General features: G+C 44.8%; 2 protein-coding genes and 1 long non-coding RNA gene across 4 annotated transcripts; 1 reads left to right on the forward strand and 2 right to left on the reverse strand.

Moving 5' to 3' along the window:
- Nucleotides 1-1923: 1923 nt before the first annotated feature.
- LOC109779885 (protein LUTEIN DEFICIENT 5, chloroplastic) lies at nucleotides 1924-8355 on the forward strand. The gene is made up of 16 exons (XM_020338496.4): nucleotides 1924-2423; nucleotides 2532-2751; nucleotides 2853-2924; nucleotides 3078-3188; nucleotides 3285-3476; nucleotides 3579-3740; nucleotides 3829-3924; nucleotides 4013-4114; nucleotides 4256-4288; nucleotides 4387-4467; nucleotides 4541-4623; nucleotides 5032-5163; nucleotides 6606-6666; nucleotides 6904-6969; nucleotides 7038-7266; nucleotides 7832-8355. Exons 1-15 carry the CDS (start codon nucleotides 2143-2145, stop codon nucleotides 7221-7223), a joined length of 1878 nt encoding a protein of 625 aa, XP_020194085.1. The 5' UTR covers nucleotides 1924-2142; the 3' UTR covers nucleotides 7224-7266; nucleotides 7832-8355.
- LOC109779886 (uncharacterized) lies at nucleotides 7803-12791 on the reverse strand. Its single transcript, XM_020338497.3, has 6 exons — nucleotides 12364-12791; nucleotides 9050-10318; nucleotides 8716-8895; nucleotides 8459-8528; nucleotides 8305-8376; nucleotides 7803-8089 (listed from the first exon to the last, which is right to left on the reverse strand). Exons 2-6 carry the CDS (start codon nucleotides 9326-9328, stop codon nucleotides 8034-8036), a joined length of 657 nt encoding a protein of 218 aa, XP_020194086.1. The 5' UTR covers nucleotides 9329-10318; nucleotides 12364-12791; the 3' UTR covers nucleotides 7803-8033.
- Nucleotides 12792-16283: 3492 nt separating this feature from the next.
- Nucleotides 16284-20026, reverse strand: LOC109779879 (uncharacterized). Of its 2 annotated transcripts, none has more exons than XR_006665706.2 (5): nucleotides 19480-20026; nucleotides 18928-19043; nucleotides 18746-18835; nucleotides 17947-18035; nucleotides 16284-17132 (listed from the first exon to the last, which is right to left on the reverse strand). It is a non-coding gene; the product is annotated as an uncharacterized lncRNA (long non-coding RNA). The 2 variants fall into 2 exon arrangements; XR_006665707.2 differs by having other exon boundaries at nucleotides 16858-17098; nucleotides 19480-19961.
- Nucleotides 20027-20121: the final 95 nt, after the last annotated feature.

Here is a 20121-nt window from a genome sequence, read left to right on the forward strand (position 1 = left end):
GATGCCCATAAAAAGGGACATGGAGTACGGGAGTTGGAGCTCACAGGCTCCTGGATGAACAGTAAAATTAAAATTTGAACATGTGTGCAATTTTCAGGATGTGTATTTTTTTAACATTGCTCGCTAGATTTCAACACTCCCTCGCATCCCTGCGACCTACGAGGTGACTGCCGTCTGCGGTGGCAGCAGGGCGCTCCCTCCATCTCCTTCTCCCCTTCCCTGCCCCTCAGGCGTTCTTCCTCTCCCTGACCGGCATAGCAGACCAGATCCCGCCCCCCTACATACCAGATCGGTAGGTGAGGGTTGATCCCCTCGGTTACTGGAGCCACAACTTCGGACGGTGGGCACGGCGACACCATTCCGGCGTGTGTTGCTGCGCGGGGTGCTCTCGTGTTGCCTCGGCCGTGTGGGCGGCGAGGTGGCTCATTCCGGGGGTGTCCATCATGCGGGTGTGGTCTTCGCTGCCACCAGGCCTGTTTCGGGCGTTGTGTGCAACTTTCCTTAGCCGACCATGGTTGTTGGGGGTTGAGTCCCAAGCAAAAGAGCTGCCCGACAGTGTCAGTGTCGGTGATAGTGAAACTGTTGTGTGTCATTTTCCTCCGTAGAGGTGTCATCATGGGTGACCCATTCACCATGGGCCCTGTGTGAAAACCATTGGTCTAGCTGGTTCTAGACCAGATGACGGCAAAATTGTGGCGTCGTGTCCTCCTTGGAGGCTTTGTCTCATGAGCAAGGGCCTAGGTTGCTTGTTGCTGGGGTGAGTTTCATGAATGGCTGCTTCTTCTCGTCGTGTGTTGGATCCTGCCTCGACGGTGGTGCTCTCATGCGGAGCTAGGTTCAGCGAGGTAGTTGTGCTCGAAGACCTCCCTTTGTTGTCTTGGGCCTTGTCTCCATCCGCGTTCTAGGGTGTTGAACTCTCCATCGCCTGATGATGCGGTGCCTCTCGAGCCGGGTCGAGGAGCTGGGGGCTCCTTCTGGCGATGGAACGGCGCTGGTCTGTTGGGCGCCCAGGCGATGGCATTGGCATAGCCACCTCTGTCGGTTGATCTCGTTCTCGAGCCGGCTTCATTTGCAGCATCGGTCCTTCGACATGTCTGAGGGCTTCAGTATCTTGAAGAAGCTCTTTCTTTTGCTTTGTGCTTTTGTGTTGTGTTGTCATGTTGGTTGTAAGGGCTTCATTAATTTAAAATCAGACACAAACCTCATTTCTAAAAAAAGTTCCGGATGTAACACATTTTTGAATTTTCAGGATAGGAGGGAGTATTATGTTTGAGGTGATTTTGTACTCTTTTTGCGGGAAAATATCGATCTATTCACCTTCAATCATGGAAGTACAACGAACACTAGAAATACTAAAAGTTACTTTTGATGATGAACTTTTATACATAATAGATTTGGATCTTTTTTCAAAAATATTAATAGGTGGAAGCTCAGAAGAATATATTAATAATTTTTTTCGAGAGTACGCCTATGTGTATCATAGCTTTATAGAAAGCGAAATTTGAATTGTAAGAACATTAACACTCGCTACGAACAACGAGCATAGCAAGAACACCACACCACACCCGGGCAAGTCCACTGACAGCCATCGATGACCAAACAAAACTACAAGCAAATAGTCTGGCCTAACTGAGAACAACACCGCATCACGACCAATGTCGGGCACCTCCGAAGACCACAACTTCTCCTGGACTTTGCTCGTCGACGCACCATACACCCTTGTATGCCTAGAGGAGGTGGCAAGTGGATGGCAGGACTTGCTCAGAATCGAGGAAGAATATAATATATATTAATAATACGAAGAAAGCCTCTCCTGTGTGGATTTTATTCTATGTCTTTTTTCTCACATGTTGTGTGGATTTTGTTTGTACTACGGTATGGTAGCGGAGAAATAGATACCGTGGAGAGATGCCTCCAACCCCCGGGCGACAGATTCCGTTACGGCAGCCTCCAAAATCCGGCGAGTCGCCGTCGTCGTCGTCGTCGCCTCGTATCCGTTAGCAACAACAACAGACGGAGCACCCAACCCCACGTCCCCCCTCCTCTTCTCTCCACTCTCCGCTCTCCACGCACGCGCGCACGCACCTCACCTCATCCCCTCTCCCTCTCCCCCCTGCCCCGCCACAGCGGCAGCGTCCGCCCATGCCGCTGCCGCTGCACCCCTGCTGCGCCGCCGGCGCCGCGGCAACGCCCGCCATGGCCACCACCGCCGGCAGCTGCAACGCGTCCTCCACCCCGCCGCCCCGGTACCTCGGCTCCGGCCAGGGCCGGCTCCGCCTCGCTCCGGCAGCCAGCCGGCGTAATAGCCCGCTCCTCCGCTGCTCCGCGTCCGGCGGTGACGGGCCCGACAAGGTTCTTGAGAAGCGCCGGGCCGAGCTCACCGCCCGCATTTCCTCCGGCGAGTTCACCGCCCAGGGCCCCGGGTCAGTCACTTCCCCGGCCAATCCCTTATCCTCTCCGCGCATTTCTTTCTCCTCGTGCAGCTCCGGTGCTGATTGGATCAGGCGCGGTGCTTGAATTGTTCTGTCCAGATGGCTCGCGCCCGTCGCGGCGAGGCTCGCCAAGCTCGGCCCGCCGGGGGAGCTCGCGGCCGGGCTGCTCACCAAGGTAGCGGGCGGCGAGCGCAGGGGCCCGGAGCTGCCGCAGGCGGTCGGGTCGCTGGCGTCCGTCGCCGGGGAGGCCTTCTTCCTGCCGCTCTACGACCTCTTCCTCACCTACGGCGGCGTCTTCCGCCTCAACTTCGGGCCCAAGGTCAGCGAGTCATCCATCGAATTGCCCCCAAAATTGCAGTCCTATTAAACCATGCCATGTTGCTAATGCTCTGCACCTTTCTTTTCATCTTCTTCATCCAGTCTTTCCTCATCGTCTCTGATCCGGATGTAGCTAAGCATATCCTGAGGGACAACTCCAAGGCTTATTCCAAGGTTTGGTTCTTAATTTGGTTCTACTCATTTTCAAACAGCACAGAAATGTTTCAGAAGGCTTCAGAAATCAGTAGAGAAATGTTTCAGAAGGCTTCAGAAATCAGTAGAATGCCTGTTTGATTCAGTCCTTGTTTGATCATGTGGTGGGTGCAGGGTATCCTTGCGGAAATATTGGAGTTTGTGATGGGCACAGGTCTGATCCCGGCCGATGGGGAGGTCTGGCGTGTTCGACGGCGTGCCATTGTACCAGCATTGCATCAGAAGGTTCTTGCTTCCTACTCGCAATCAAATTTTTGTGTGTATTGCTTCCTTTCTAGTGTGGTTTTACACTTTTACTCACTTGAATATTGTGTTCGGCAGTACGTGACAGCGATGATAGGTCTCTTTGGAAACGCTTCAGACCGGCTTTGCCAGAAGCTGGACAAGGCGGCATCCGACGGGGAGGATGTGGAGATGGAATCTCTCTTCTCTCGACTAACGCTGGATGTCATCGGGAAGGCAGTGTTCAATTATGATTTTGATTCATTATCCTATGATAATGGAATAGTTGAGGTTATTGCTCAGATTTTGTCGTATTCCTGAGTACATTATGAAAGTTCATTTGCTTATGTTTTCTGTCGACTTTACTTATTCGGTTTGCTGGTTCATCATCAGGCTGTGTATGTAACATTACGGGAAGCGGAAATGCGGAGTACATCTCCTATTCCAACTTGGGAAATACCCATATGGAAAGACATCTCCCCTCGGCAGAGGAAGGTTAATGAAGCGCTTGCACTGATAAATAATATTCTCGATGAACTAATTGCTACATGCAAGGTAAGCCTTCTCTTATACTTTGACATTAGTAAATACGAGTAGAAATTATTGTGTTTAGAAAAATCATGACACTGGACAATTACTGCAGAGGATGGTAGATGAAGAAGATTTGCAGTTTCACGAGGAATACATGAATGAGAAAGATCCTAGTATTCTTCACTTTCTATTGGCGTCTGGAGATGATGTATGACAGAGCTGCACTTACAAAGTCTTTTAGATATTTGAATATTCTGATATTCACATTGCTTTATTGTTCAATCCATCTACACTAGGTGTCCAGCAAGCAGCTACGTGATGATCTGATGACAATGCTCATAGCTGGCCATGAGACCTCTGCAGCAGTCTTGACATGGACATTTTATCTTCTATCTAAGGTGCGATACTACAAATAACTCAAAATTCAATGCTGTCGTAGTATAGCAATGTCAAATGATACCGCGTTGTTCATCTTCATATTCATTAAACCATCAATATGTTTACTTATTCTTACTTTATTTTCTATTGCTAACTTGCAGTATCCAAACGTGATGTCCAAGCTCCAAGCTGAGGTAGACTCAACTTCTATCCTTAATGCGGGTTTTCCATGGAGGTACACTTCTGAATCGTACAAATGCCAACTGACTTTTCTTTGCTCAATTATTCACAGGCTGATGCTGTTCTAGGAGATGGTTTACCAACAATTGATGATGTGAAGAAACTTAAGTATACTACTCGAGTTATTAATGAAGTAAGTACCAAAAAGTGTTACCTTGACACATAATGAGTTTCGTCACTGAATGATAGCATTGCTGTTGTTGCAGTCTTTGAGACTATATCCACAGCCGCCAGTTTTAATTCGCCGCTCCCTTGAGGATGATATGCTAGGGGAGTACCCTATCGGCAAGTAAGTATTTTCCAGCAGAATTCCATCTGTCAAGTCACTAAAGAAAAGGTCAGCTTAGTACTAGTCAAGTGTAAGGAGTAAGGGCTGTTTATTAGTTTGTCACAAAACCACCTTGATTACCATGGGAGTTCTACTCTTTTTGTCTTATTTGGGCTTTTCCACATCCTTTTCCCTTAAATACTTGTGCGAGTAATATATTAGCATAGGGTATTAAGGATGTTCCAGCATTTTCCCAATCTTGTGCCGACTATTTTACTCAACCGATTCTGTTTTCTGCTTTGTCCTTATGCTGTTGCTGGTAGCCATATTTGCTTAGTTGTTGCTGTTGGGTATTTATATGTGTGATACTGATTTCCATGGAAAGCTAAACTTTTCATAGTTCTGAAAATATATGTTGTTCTTTTCAAGGGGAGAAGACATTTTTATATCCATCTGGAACCTTCATCGCTGCCCAAAGCATTGGGATGACGCAGATGTTTTCAATCCAGAAAGGTGGCCTTTGGACGGACCGAATCCAAACGAGACAAACCAAAAATTCAGGTTCCATCCCTATTACTGTAATAAAATGCTTTTGGGTAAACCATGTGTCACTCTGGTTATCAAGTTCATTAGTTGTTTCTACTTTCTGTTGCCAGAATTAACCTTTAAAAGTTTGAATATGCTTAATTGCTCATTATAGCTATATTTCTTCTTATCAGAAGATTTATTTTTAGAGAATGTGTCAGAAAAAAAAAACCTTTAGATCAAATGAGTGAATGATCAAAGTTGGTCATCGAATACACAATCCTGTTGATTTTTATTTTCTACTATGATGAAGCTGCCACCTGTGACTCTTATATATATTAAGATAACTAACTACTTATTCTGACATATTACGCAGCTCCAAAACAGATGTCCTCGGATTGCTGTAGTCAAACTTTTCAGCCACTGATAGTTATGAAATTATTTCTATTTGTCATTTGCAATTGATATTAGTAGATTCATCGTCCAAAGTGCTTCCAAGTTAATATGTATTTTATTAACATATAGTTATAAAAATGGGTCAAATATATGTACAGGAGACCGTGTCGATGCCCAATACTATATTTACTTTTCTATAGTAGTGGCACACTAGTACATAGCCACAACCCTATGATTTGCAGAAGGTATTTGGACAGTAACATGGAATATAGTTAGGTGGATCTTATTAAGGGTGAACATGATGCAAAGATAAATGAGATGAATATTAAAATGCTACTCCAATGAGCAACAGGAAATAACACTTCTGATCAAACAAGGCAGCAATTATTTTTCACCTTAAGATTTTACCAAAAGCAAGAAGCCATCACACTTAAATCCTCTGTTGCAGTTTTTTATGACTGTTGTTGCTTTATGAGTGTCCTAGAAAAGATTCTTCCAATAAACACAGGATATTATAAAGAAAAAAGTATTAGAAATTGTAACTTTTTATAGATTGGATATTGCCTTAATGGGAAATATATTAATGGGTTATATATATTGTTCAGTGTTACGGGTGATAAATTATAATGCTCAATGTTTACATTTCTAAGAGTATGGACTATGTGGTATCTTCAGCTGTGATTAATCTAACAATTTGAAATATTACGGTGGGTTTGTGCAATGGCATATTGGTTGATAAAGAAGTGACGAGTCACCATTTAGTAGATAAAAGCCGCCTTCTAAGCATACCATTGAATCTCGAAATTAGTAATAGATAAATAAATATGCAATACAGTTACGTTCTTGTGTTTTTTAGGCTTTTGCTTCTCTGTGTCGCTACGTTCTGTTACATACATCAGCACCATTATAACGTTGTGGTCCTAGTTGCCACTGTCAAACTCTTAGAGATCCATTGTGTGATTGTGGTTGCTTTCCTTCTTAAGAATAGTGGTGGCATCTGCTTGCTACACTGTTTAGTTAATGCCTAACAAACTTGCTTTAAGTTATAACTCACTTGTATTATAATCTTGTTGAATTTTCAGTTACTTGCCATTTGGTGGTGGGCCAAGGAAATGTGTAGGTGATATGTTTGCTACTTTTGAGGTAATCCATTTTGATTATTTGGGGTTTCAGCTGATAATATTGAAATAGCATTTTGCGATTTCATGAACTTTGCTGGTAATTAGTAATTTGGTTTAGTTGTGTTAAGGCCTTCTTTCTTTCTGCTTCTTGGGATATGAGACTTTTTTTTTCTCCGGTGCCACGAGGATGCACTGCCCACACAGTCATTTGTTCCGCGACTATTGGGAGAGTCACTGACTTTCTGCAATTTCTGTGCAGACTGTGGTGGCAACAGCAATGCTTGTCAAGCGATTTGATTTTCAGATGGCTCCAGGAGCACCTCCGGTATGTTTCCCACCAGCTTTCTGATTCATCATAGCTGATAAAATATATTTATCATAGCTCTATTGTAGGTCGAGATGACAACTGGAGCAACGATTCACACAACTAAGGGACTGAACATGACTGTTACTCGGAGGATAAAGCCACCTGTAATTCCAAACTTAGAGATGAAAATCGTTTCCGATTCAGAAGGAAGCACAAGTTCTACTGCATCCGGAGAAGGTCAACAAGTAGAGGTGTCGACAAGTCAAGTGTGATTTATCATTTTTGATGCTCAGATTGCAATGAGATACATAATGAGTACGTTCTCATCTCAGTTCTACTTGGAAATTTAAATAGTTATAGTTCCTTCACATTTGAATTGGTTATATTCCCTGGTATGGGCATTCATTGGCCTTTTCCCCTCCTTTCTTTTTCATTGTCCTGCTGTAGTTTTCGTATGGCACACTCATTTACCTGAAGTGCTCAAAGATGTTGTATGTCCAATAAATAAAGGCACTGTTTTTTCTTCGAAAAATGAAGTGCCCAAAGGCATATAGTCCTCGTCTGTTGAGTGTCTAGGACAAAGGAACTTCGTTTGCACTTCTCGTTGTTAATCATGAAGTCGTATATTTTATTTAGTAAGTTACACCGTGCTATACATCTTTGGTGATAAAACTATTGTACTGCTTCTGGAAACCATATGCTATACCATCATTGTCTATGAACACGCGTGGCTGCACGTAATTAAATTTCATGATCAATTTAGGCAAGTCCTTTTTAAAAGCATATTGCCTCCATTCTTCTGAAACATTATTATGATTTTTAGTTAATCTTACTGTGGAATGTGGAAGTCATTGCTCATGGAAACATTTTTCATGCGCAGATACCAGATACGGTACATAACAGAGCAGAAGCTTCCGGGCATGCTTCTTTACAAGGAAAAGCTCTCCTAAAAGTTCCCAGGCTTATTTTTGCGATACAGGCTACAACACTTTTACAGACTATAGATCTGCCTGCTACTCAAAAGTACCGCGGACACACATATTTACAAAATCCACAAGTACCGGGCATGGACTCCTGCATCTCTAAAACTTCAGCATGGCCTCCAACGCGCGAAGAACGTCATCGCGGGTAACTATACCTGTTAGCAGTGTTTAGAATATCCTGTTAAGCTTGAAACATACTCCAAACAATAGTCGATGTTAAGGGGATGATACAGATCTACTCCCTCCGTCCCATAATACAAGAGCGTTTTGACACTACATTAGTGTAAAAAACGCTCTTATATTATGGGACGGGGGGAGTAGTATATATAAGTCCTTTACTGCCGGTTTTGTCGTGTTTTCTGTTACTCACCTATTACTTGATTGTCCTGGTTTACTATCGGTAATCTGTGGATCTTCTTCCTGAGCATCAGAGCTGCGGCATCTGTTGGCATCACACGATTGCGTACTGTTAAATTAACTGGAAACAAATATGAAAATAAATGATGAGTGGAAACAACAATTACCGGTCACTGTTTTATCGCATGATAGCGTGATTGCTGGAGATGTCATCACATCTGCAATCTTCGTCTTCGACTGTTGCAACAAATAGCAACTAGATTAGCTAACACAAGATGGTGATACTGAGGTAGCAACTTGTATATGTGGGTGGGGTGTGTTTTCTTTTTCTGTCTTTTTCTTCTTCGTCGTCTGCCGGACCCGAAAGGCGGCAAGAGTTGCGTGTAAAACAGATGAAGAGAGAAGGGGGAGGAGCTGAGCTGACCCCATGTGAAGCCCTCACGCGATCGCTCTTGACGACGACCCCGATGCATCTGCGAGCGCTGTCGACAACCGGGAGGCCTGACACGAGCTGAAATTGGCCTTCAACCTCCACCAGCGCCTGCTCCGCTGTGACCATCAGCACGGGCGTCGACATGGCCTCGCGCAGGAGCGGCCCCCGCTGCTGCAACCAGCCAACCAAGTACAAAGTCAAGCAAGGGGTCAAGAAGAAGAAGAGGCATCAAGAGAGGAGATGACAGAGACTACAAGATCAGCAGGCAGAGGAAGCATCAAGATAGGAGATGGAGAGAGACTACAAGATCAGCAAGAAGAAGCACCTGATCGCCGGCATGGGAAGGTGGCTGTTGTTGCTGCTGCTGCTGGGACTGGAGGTATGCGCGGAGGTCGTCGTAGCTGAGGAGGGAGAAGTTCTCGGGCCACTCGCCGGAGATGATGGCGTCGGGGTTCTCGTCGAGCCCGAGCCGGAGCCCGCTCCCATCCATGAACGTGGACGCCCGGCACCCGAAGCTCCCGCCGCCGCTGGCTCTGCCCCTCCTGGCCTCAGCCTTGGCCCCTTTGAACATGGAGCAGCTCTGCAAGGTATTGATGCACGCCATGGATGCTACTCTTCACCGCTTACAGTTTCCTTCTCTTGTGTGGATGTTGTCTAACTGTGTTCTCTTGCAGATCCTGGCAGGAGGGCTCCATTTATAGGGAGTGAAGCTGGAGGTGCTGGGATCGTTCCATGTCCATTGTCAGTGACCTGAGCTGGATTGGCATGCTTGCATGGGAGGCAAGAGCTCGCTGGCCCACCAGCGGGTGAGTGACTGGTGCTGCTGAGAAGTGAGATCCCACTTTGACTTGACGACCGATGAGTGTGCTGACAGATAAAATATCTAGGAGTATATCTCTGTGTGATCAGTGAGCTTCAGCCAAGGTTGGTAGAATCATGGCAGTGAATTCCTTGGGAGAAAGAGTGGCAGAAGCTGGGTGGTTGATCATGGCGTTTTAAGTTTTAACCCCTGGGCTGGGGTGGTAATTCATGGAGGCTGGGGTGATGGATCTGGATGTGCACCTAACTCTGAATGTGATGACAAGTTGGATCTGGGCGTTTTTTGTCCCCGCCCGGAATCTCTGGTCCTCGGATGTGGATTGACGTGGAGTTTCCCGGCCACGCGGTGCTTCCCCTCGGAACAGTGGCCCGCCGGAGCGGGACCCGGCGGCCGGCGTGGCGGTCGGGGAGTGGCCGGCGGGATTCCCGTGGGGCCCGGTCACGTGGCACCGGATAAGGATGGAGGAGTGCCGACCCTTCCCTCCGGTACGGCTGGCGGAGAGCCGGAGGTCGACGTTGCATGCCGTTTTCTTCCGCCAACTCCGGCCAGTGGGTTGGGTTGTCGCCGTGCGTGCCGGGTCTGCTGACCTGTCGGAGCCGGAAGGGACGATGAATGAGCCCACGGTTTCGTGTGAATGAATGAATCTGGGGCGGAAAACAGGCGAGAGAGAGGATCCAGCGCTCCAAAACGGGGCTGGAAGATCATGATGCAGCGCAGCGCAGCGCAGAATCTCCCATCCCAGTCCCAGGGAACGCTGCAGAATCAGCACGAATACTGTGCTAAAAAAAAAAGAATCAGCACGAATCTTCAATCATGTTGCACTGGCAAAGTGCCCGTGCAACACATGCACAGCAGAGTTATAAATATCCAACCGCAAAAAAAAAAAGACATGTACATAACCACAAGAATGAAAAAACATATACCTTATTTTTGTTATTTATTACTAAAAATAACAACATTAAAAAATTATATTTATATTTATACTTTTATTATTATAAATATTTATTACTAGTACTTTATTTTTGGTCCTAGGACAACTACCTTAAATATAGAGTTTATAAAAACAAAAAAGTATAGTCACATGATAAAAACTTTATTTTCATTAATAAATATTTATATTTAAAATAAAAAAATGTTTAGTTATGTATCAGGGAGAATGTTTTGTTACTTAAGGTACCTGGAGCAATGCTGATGTGCAATTAAAAATATTTGTACTTATACGTCCAAAAAATAAAGGAAGATTCTAGCTTGTACATGTTAGAATACACTATATTGCACAATAAAATACAAATATGGTGGTCTAGAATGAGACCGGCGTTTCATAGGACGAGCTCCAGAGAAACTGTTTTACAAAGAAAAAAGGGAATAATATTACTCTCTCCAATCCATATTAATTGATGCAGATTTAGTTCAATTAATATGGATCGGAGGGAGTATTATTTTTCTACAAATACATATATGTGTTATCTAAGTATGTGCAAATCATCAAAATGATACGATTATTTGCAGGATATAGAAAAAGACAAGAATCTAGCCCAAAATACAACAGAGAAAAAGCTCATTTTAATCTATGTACTCCCTCCGTCCCAAAATTCTTGTCATAGATTTATCTAGATACAGATGTATCTAACACTAAAATGTGAATAGATACATCCGTATGTAGACAAATCTAAGACAAGAATTTTAGGACGGAGGGAGTATTTGTCTTTTTTTTGTACATCACATATGAAGATATATGTTTCTTCATGGAATTGTGTACATATATACTACACGTATATGCTTATGTGTATACTTTTCCAAATTTCTTAAGATTTATAAACTGTATTTTCTTTGCAAAATAATACCGGGCACCCTGGAGCCCGGCCATCATATGCACTTTCCACGTCTAGAATAACAAACACTAACATGCCACGATAGCAAGTAATAAATATAAATATAGATAATCACATCTTGTTTCTCTGCACAATTAGCAAATAGAACCATTTTTTGCTTCAACACATGAAATATTTGTTGTCATTTCTAAAATCTTAGTATCCCTTCAAGCCATTTGATGGAAAATCAACTATTTGTCATCCTGACATTGCTCCATATTAACATGAACAAATTTTTTTCATCGAAGTCAAACAATGAACCTATTTAATGGAAATTCAACTATTTAATTAATTTAGATTGGCCGATCTCTCATGGGCATCTCTTTTCATGAACTTGTCGTAGCCCGAACATAATACACCTTGAGCTATGGGCTTTGCAGCTTGTGGACTGCGGGCCTTCATGCCCAATACGTGGCGAGTTGGTAACCACCCTAGCGCTCTAGGCAGGCCCAGGTCGCACGCCACGGCACGAGTCCCGCGGCGCCGTACATTCTCTGTTTCGGCGGCGTCGGCGCCGCACGCACAGACCAGCCGCCGGCGCGAGCCCTGTTTCCGGGGGAAGTGGAGCGTCATTTTCGTGCGGGCAGGTTTGTCGCTCAGCTCGCCCCAAACTCTCTTTCCGGGCTGAAGTAGCATCGGCGGCGACTCCCGGGGAAAGCCCGGGATCGCCCCTCATCCCATCGATCCCAACTGCAAACTCTGAAACTCATGAATGTAATGGTGACTGAGTTGGTCGATTTTCGACAGGCCGACGTGGTTCGGTCCGGACCATGTGCGATACACACAACACACAAGCTCATCCAGGAAGACCCATATGCCAAGTGCCAAACCCAAACGGAAAATTCCCGGAAACGAGAGAGCGGATCACAAGATTTGAAGAAGAATGATGATGTATCTAAACCACGAAATAGAACCTCATCCAAGTCTCCCAACCATGGAGACTCAAACCTGTGGAGGGGAAGAGCATATTGGTGCAGTTCCACGCCTTGTACTCCCGCGCGATGATTCATCCTCCTCCATGGCCCAATAGATGGCATCCATCGGCATTGCTCTGTCCATCCTGCTGAACTTTCACCCGCTCGGCATTCGTTGCCTTGCAGCTAATGTCGATTCAGATGTGAGTCCACTGCCCGAGGCAGGGAATTAGTCCCAACCACCTGCTCCATTGCCCTCCCCGCCGTCGTGGGCCTGGGATGGGTCGTTGCGGCGAGCTCTCTCCGATCCGAACCTCGCGCCTTCGCACGCCTACGGATTAATCAGGTGAAGGAAGTAGAGACGATGGAGTGCTCATCGACATAAAGGGAAGAGGCGGCGGTGGAGTGGGATGAGTGGGAACAGAGGTGGGGGAGGGGAGGGCGGGAAGTGGTAGGTGAGGAGAGGGTGGATGGGGTCTTGCTATCCATCCCTACTCCATCCTCCCCTGCTTCAACCACAGTATTGTTCCTTGTTCTATAAAAAGTCTATTTCCGTCTTCATATTTGCGCTCTATTCACATATTTTTTGGAATGGAGCGAAAAGTTTCGCTCTCTATTTTCATTCCTAATTTCTACTTTAGTTTCTTTGTCCCTCGGATTATCGACTCTTGATTTGGTGGATCGTCGTTTGTGCTTCGGTGTGTCCCGGTGATGGTGTTCAATATCACATGGACAACTTATTTTAGATAGATTTGCTTGTTTTTATCTAACGGTCTTATTTTCATATAGTTAAGTGATTAAGTAACAATTTGATAATGTGTCTTTCATGAGTTGTGTCCCCGAGTCCCTGATCTTAGGTCATCATGGGGTGAATGGCTCTTGAAAATCTTTGAGGTTACTCCGTTTTATGCAAGTTTGATCTTCTGTACACATGAATAACAAGTGAAAGGTGAAGCTACAAGAGAAACCTTCGATTTAACTATCAAATTACCAAGTGTGTTTATTGTTTGGCTATTGTTCATGTTTGTATTTTATCCCTTGAACTAATAAAGCCAGGTCATCGGAGGTCGGGGGTTCGACCTCCTTTTCCAAAAAAGGTTTTGTCATTTTGCTAAAAGAGGTTGCTGCTTCGCCGACCTATTGGGCACACAATCAACTTAACAAACAAGTTCTTCAACATTTTATTGAGAATTTAAAGGATTTTTGTCCAAGTATTACTATTTATTGAAATAATATTTGTAATGCTTAGAAACTCAAAGAACAATATAAAAATAATGAATTTCAAACAACAATATTTGTAATGAATTTTTTTATAGTTAAGCCAATTTGTAGGGGCAATTATGTTTTGATGTTCGGTATAACTTACTACATAGTACTCCCTTCGTATCAAAATCAAAGCCGTTTTATAGGCTAGTTTAGTTTAGCCTAAGAAACGTCTTATATTCTAGTACCGAGGTAATGTTATTTTTTATTTTCAAAGTTTATTTTTAACATTAGAACAATCTTGTTTAAAAGAAAGAACCTAAAAAAACCGAGAAAATCGGCAGTTTGCACTTTCAATACTGGGCTTCGCAAAATTGCCACCGTCAAGATTGGCTTCGCAAAAATGCCACCCAGCCCCTGTGCACTTTGATTGCCATGTCATTTCCCATTTTCATTGCTTTCCTTTTTCTTCTTTCATTTTCTAGAACATGAAAGGACTAAATTACTCTGGGCTGTGTGCACGTACTACTTTGTTTTGCATCTGATTCAACACAATGCCACTCAACGCGTGCCGCCCGACGAGATCACGGTATCCCAGATTGCCAAGCCCTCCCCCCGCAAAAAAAATAAAAAAAATTGCCAAGCCCTCCCCAAGATCCACCGGCTCTCCTTCTAGCGCTCCGTGGGGCTTCTCTTGCTTGCCCATTGCTTGAAAGTGCGCCGCCCATTGTTTGGACGTCGCTTGCCGCCGATGGCCGCTCTACGCCGGTGTAGAATGTCTCTTCTACATGGAATTAATCATGTACTTCCTCCGTCCGGAAATACTTATCGATGAAATGGATGTATCTAGACATATTTTAGTTCTAGATACATCCAATTTTATCTATTTGTGCGACAAGTATTTCTGGACAGAGGGAGTGGATGATTTCAGGCAGGTTTTTGCTTTGTCTTCTATCTTTTTTTATCGAAAAAATGTATCTAGAACATACTCCGTAGTTATACTAAACAAGAGCCATTACTGAAACGGTGCTTCCAGAATGGTTTGATTCAACAACCTGATAAGTACAAACATGGTGATAAGGGCTCCAAATCCGCACGACTGCCTGTTTGCGGATCTGGCGGACGCTGCAGGCTGCAGCCAGAAATGCACGGTATACGCAGCGGATTGGACTGGATACTATAAGGGTGGTGATATGCAGCGATCAAAAAATAATGGGCGGCGATCAGAGACAGCTTACTGTTTCCAATCCTTCTACACATATTCTTCAACATGTACCTTTGGTAATGTCATTACTTGTATAAACCTGCACATCAGAGAGAGCTTACTGTTAGTCCAACTGTACTAGGAAAATTTTAGAATATGTAAATTATATTCTGCATAGTTCAGTTAGCAATGATGCTTGGGGGGGGGGGGGGGGGGGGGGGGGCAGTGATCCAAAGTTCATGTGGGGCAACTATTCTCATCAGTTGATTTGCTAAGAAGAGCAATCAGAGAGTATAGTGTGAAAGAGAAAGTGAGCATCACATTTCCCAAGAATGATAAAACTAGGATTGGTGCTAAGTGTAAGGATGGATGTCCATGGTATCTTTATGCCTCATTGGACAAAAGGACAAATTCAGTTATGGTGAAAACCTTCAATGGTGTGCATCATTGTAGCAAGAAGTGGCAAGTGAGGGCATTTACTGCCAAGTACATTGCTGACAAGTATGTGGAGAAAATAAGAGCTAATGAGAAGATAACCTTGAAGGGATTGGCAGCACTTGTGCAAGAAGATTGTAACATGACAATTAAAAGGGGGAAACTAGGGAGGGCCAGAGGACTAGCTTTCAATATTATATATGGTGATGAAATAGCACAGTACAACAAGTTGTGGGACTATGCAAATGAGCTAAGGAGATCCAATTCAGGAAGTACATTTTATTTAGACCTTGATGAAGATGGTAAGTTTGAGAAATGCTACTTTTCCTTTGATGCTTGCAAGAGGGGCTTCCTATCAGCTTGTAGGCCTATTCTTTTCCTCGATGGTTGTTCACAGGAAAAGAGAGATTCTAGCACTGGCAAAGTTAAGAGCTGCAGCTGAGAAAAGAGAAGTTGCAGACCAAGCAAAGTTTGAAGCAGCTATGGCAAAGTTGAAAGAAGAAGAGGACAAAATTAAGCTTGCGGCTCAAAAGAGAAAGGAAGAGTTGGAAGCTAAGAAACAAGCAACTGAGGAAAAGAAAAAAGCTATACTAGAGGAGAAGAGACTTGCTGCAGAAGAAAAGAGAAGAGCTATTGAGGAAAAAAAGAGAAAGGCCCAAGAGGAGAAACTTCAAATGGCAGAGAAGAAAAGGCAAATGATGGATGAGAGAAAAAGAAATGCCGATTTAGCAAAACAAAAAAAATGCCGAAGAGAAGAGAAGGATTGCACAGGAGAAAAAATGCTTGCAAATACATCACACCAGCAGGAGGAGGCAGCTTTTCTAATACATCAAGCAGAGGAGTTTGAGAGGCAGGAGGGTTAAAGAATTTTTAAAGAGGCTGAGGAGGCTGCTAGGCAAAAAGCTTGGGAGCAGCAGAATAATCAGCAAGGCACAGCAAGGCACAGCAAGGAATGAAGAATGGGAGCTGCGAAAGAGGAGAGCTGAAGAAACTAACAAGTGGGCCCTACAAACGGACGACGTGGCCGACCCAATACGGCTCTGTACAGCGATTTCGTATGATGCACGAACTCTAGGACCGATGGACCAAATTCGAGGACCGTACTCACACCGTATGACCAAGTATTAGGACTGTAATGATGCAGTTACAGAGTTTGAGGACCGTTTTGGTCCTAACCAGCAAGTTTAGGGTGCACTGATGCATTTTACTCCTTTTTTAGAAGCTGATGATTTGTTCTCCCTCGGTGGTGTTATATACTCCCTCCGTCCGGAAAAAGTTGTCCACCGCGTAGTGTACTAGTGTTTTTGCAAAAATGCCCTCGGAGTTTTCAAACTGTCTCAAATAGAACCATGTCTCCATCTTCTTCCTCCGTTGTCCCCGCGCATCGCCTGGGCAGGCGCCGCCCAACTGATTTCGCCGCCGTTCTCCAGCACGAGCCCACTTGCCCCTCTGATTCCGCCGCCGCCCGCCACCTACGCCTCTGATTCCACCGCCGCCACCCACCTGCACCTGCGCGATTCCACGCGTCGCCAAGGATGCCGTCGTACGATTCTTCACCTACGCCGGCCAGGACGTGCGCCGTCCAGGAACTGCTCCGCCGCCGCTGAGGAACCGCGCTGGCGCATTCCCTTCATTCCACGAGCACCTCCGCGCGTCCCCCTCCAGCCACGATCTCCTCCGCGCGTTTCGTCCTCCTCGAGCTCTGTGTTCTCCTGGCTGTCGATCGCCTGGACCAGGAGTGCGTGCTGCTGCTCACGTCCCAGGCCGCTTCCTCGCGCCCGCGGCCGCCGCTCCTCTCTCTGGCTGCTTCGGCTGGCAGGGCCACGCGGGTCTGCCCAGCGGCGAGACGACCGGGCGCCTGATCGAGCCCCGCCCCTCGCCACCGCTGCCTTTTGCCACCCCATCCCTAGCCGCTGCTGATGCCCGCCTGTGCCGCAAGAGGTAAAGTTCAGTGCTGCTGCCTGTAAAAGTTCAGTGTACACATTTAAATTCAGTGTTGCTGCATGTGCTCCCAACTTTTGATGAACTTGATGAACTTATGTTTGTGTATGTGTGGCTTTGATGAAATGCTTGCTTGCTGAAATTGTAGCAGCAACAACAACTACGGCTCAATGATGAATGAATGATGAACATATTATAGTGGTCAGATTAGTTCAGACATTGCTGCTGAGAAACATGTATAGTGGTTTCAAGTATTGCACTGCTGTTGAATGATGAACAGATTATAGTGGTCACATGTTTAGATTAGTTCAGACATTTCTAGATAACATAACAACGAAACAATCCTGTTTCTTGAACATGCATTTCTGAAAGTTGATGGATATAATCAGCTAGATCAATTGCTATCTTATCTCAATTGCTATCTTATTTCTAAATAATTTCAGTCCACAATCTATCAATTTATTTTGGAAACAATTAATATGATTCCACCAGATTACTCAAGGCTGGAGTATATTTCCAATATTTTCAGTTAGTCTTATGGGTCATCTAAAAAATGTTTCATTGGAACATTCTTGCTGACAGCTACTTGTGGTCAAATTCCAAATTATTGTAAGGAGTTAACTGAATTTGCTGTAAGGAGTTAACTGAATTTAGTTTCAATAAAGTCAAATTAGCTGAATTTTCAGTGAATTTAACAACACGAATTTTCAGATGCTCTTTGACTGAAACCATATCACATTGGCATTCTCTCTGACTAGGAGCAGAGGGAGGAGAGCCGGGAGAAGACTAACAGCAGATCAACAGAGCAACAGTGGTAGGTTCAAAATAAATTACCTTAGTCAAATTTGTCCCCCGAGGCAATCTGATTCCCCTTCCACTATCCAAATAGACTCCTTTGCACTAGCTATTATCTCCATTAGTCTCTGCATTGATCATAGAAGAATCTGAAAAAATAAGGGGCCCTTCTAAACAAAATTTTACACTGAAAATAGAACATTTACACTGAAAAATAGGACCCCACGAAACTGTATTCAGTGATCTTGTACTCTTAAAATAGAACATTTACACTGAAGCTTCAAACAAAATTTCAAACATTTACACTGAACTTTTACCATGTGTAGAATTTCAACCACAAGACTGTGATTCTCACCAATATCCAGGACTAGCCACTGCAATTATGTCTTCAGAGAAATTCAGTTAAAATGACAGCAGTTTTCAGTTTTCAGTTTTGACAACAGTATAACATCTTGTTAGTTTTGACAGTGTGTGTAGTTGCTATGGAGCAAACTACACACATTTAAGATCAGCGGATAGCAGAAACAGAGGGCCGAAGACCAAACCTTGAACTACAGAATCTTCTAACGGAACTTTAGATGTTCTACAGGTCATGTACGACTCCCAAGTTCTAACAAAAAAATTCAGACAACTCCCAGGAGTACATGACCTGAATTTAAATGATCACACTATAGATGTGGCTCAAACTATAGAGAGAAAAGCATTTTCCTGCAATCTTTAGCATGAGTATTTCAGAATTGCTAGTGAAATGTCAAACTAGCATTTGGAGATCAAAATGTCCTAGCTCCAAATATGGAAATGTAGAAAAAGCTAAAGATAATGCCCTAATGTTCTGAACCTCATTGTTGAATGTCTTGTCAGGCAGCATCTGTGCGTTTTCCTGAAGTTTCTTCACCGCAATCACTCTGCCATCATCTGGCACAACACCCTGTATTATTAATCCCACAGATACAAAGATGTGAGTACTCCAAATGGACATTGGTGGAAAGGTTAGAAGATGTTAAAGTAAAATAACCAAACCTTATAAACGTTTCCGAATGGACCTCCACCAATCTTCCGCTCCGCGGAGAAATCATTTGTAATTTTATGGTCTGCTGCTTGCCCCTGATGTGCCAGTCAGCAATGCAGCATTGAGCCTTCACTCCAATACATGAAAAATTACTGTCAATTTTCAGCAATGCAGCATAAAAGATAAAAAAAATCAGACTTTCCAGCAGTAAAAGATCAAAATTACTGAATTTTGACTTCAGTAGTTACTGGTTTCTTATTGACATTGACCAAGATTACTGAATTTGTTTTCAGTTTTCACAGTTTTGACATTGACCAAGATTACTAAAGAAAATATCAGTCCAAATCTGTCTACTGTCTTCAACATTGACCAAGATTACACAAAAGCTCAGACAGTAGCTAAATTTTCCCTACTCTGGTGCACCATAATTTTCCATATTCATTGAGCAAAATTCAGTCCAAATCTCTCTACTGTCTTCAACATTTGCTAATTGTCTACTGTCTTCAACATCTATCAGTACAAATGAACTTCAGTTCAGAACTATAGCATGAACTTGAGTTTACTCTGGATCTGAAGCTCCGGCAAGCTCTGGACTTGAGCACGTGGAGTTGTGGACGCCTTGAGCGCGTAGTGCTCCGGCGAGCTCGGCGGTGAGCTCCTCCACCTTGACCACCCGTGCTTCCCAGTGCTTGGGTCGACGATGTCCATGGAGGGGGCGGGCTTCATGGTTGACGGCGAGCAGGTGGTCGGACGAGGGGGCCAGCAGGGGTCGCCGGAGTCCAGATCGTCGGGTAGTTGGCAGGTGCCGATGGGGAGGGAGGAGCGGAGACGGGAAGGCGGGAGGGGGGAAGCGCCACGGCGAGGAGAAGAGACCGGGTCGACAAGGCGGCAGACGGAGGAGGCTGACGGAGGAGGTAGACATGGACGGCGGCCGCCATGGCCAGGGGTCCTCGGGGATGGACGCCTCGCTAGGCCGCCGCGCAAAAATCCAACCTTCGGCAAAATTCCAAGCTTCAAACGAGGCATGGGGGAAGAAGGTCGCACCGGCGTGGGAGGAGGTGGGAAGGGAGGGGCAAGGCGACGTGGGGCGGAATGGGCGGTGTGGAGTGTGGATTGTGTCGGGGGAAGCTGGGGGTGTTTTCTGCAAAATGTACACGGTGACAATTTTAGAATATGTAAATTATATTCTGCATGGTCCCCTTAGC

The sequence above is a fragment of the Aegilops tauschii genome, chromosome 6 (assembly GCF_002575655.3).
Source record: "Aegilops tauschii subsp. strangulata cultivar AL8/78 chromosome 6, Aet v6.0, whole genome shotgun sequence".
Classification (NCBI taxonomy): Eukaryota; Viridiplantae; Streptophyta; class Magnoliopsida; order Poales; family Poaceae; genus Aegilops; species Aegilops tauschii.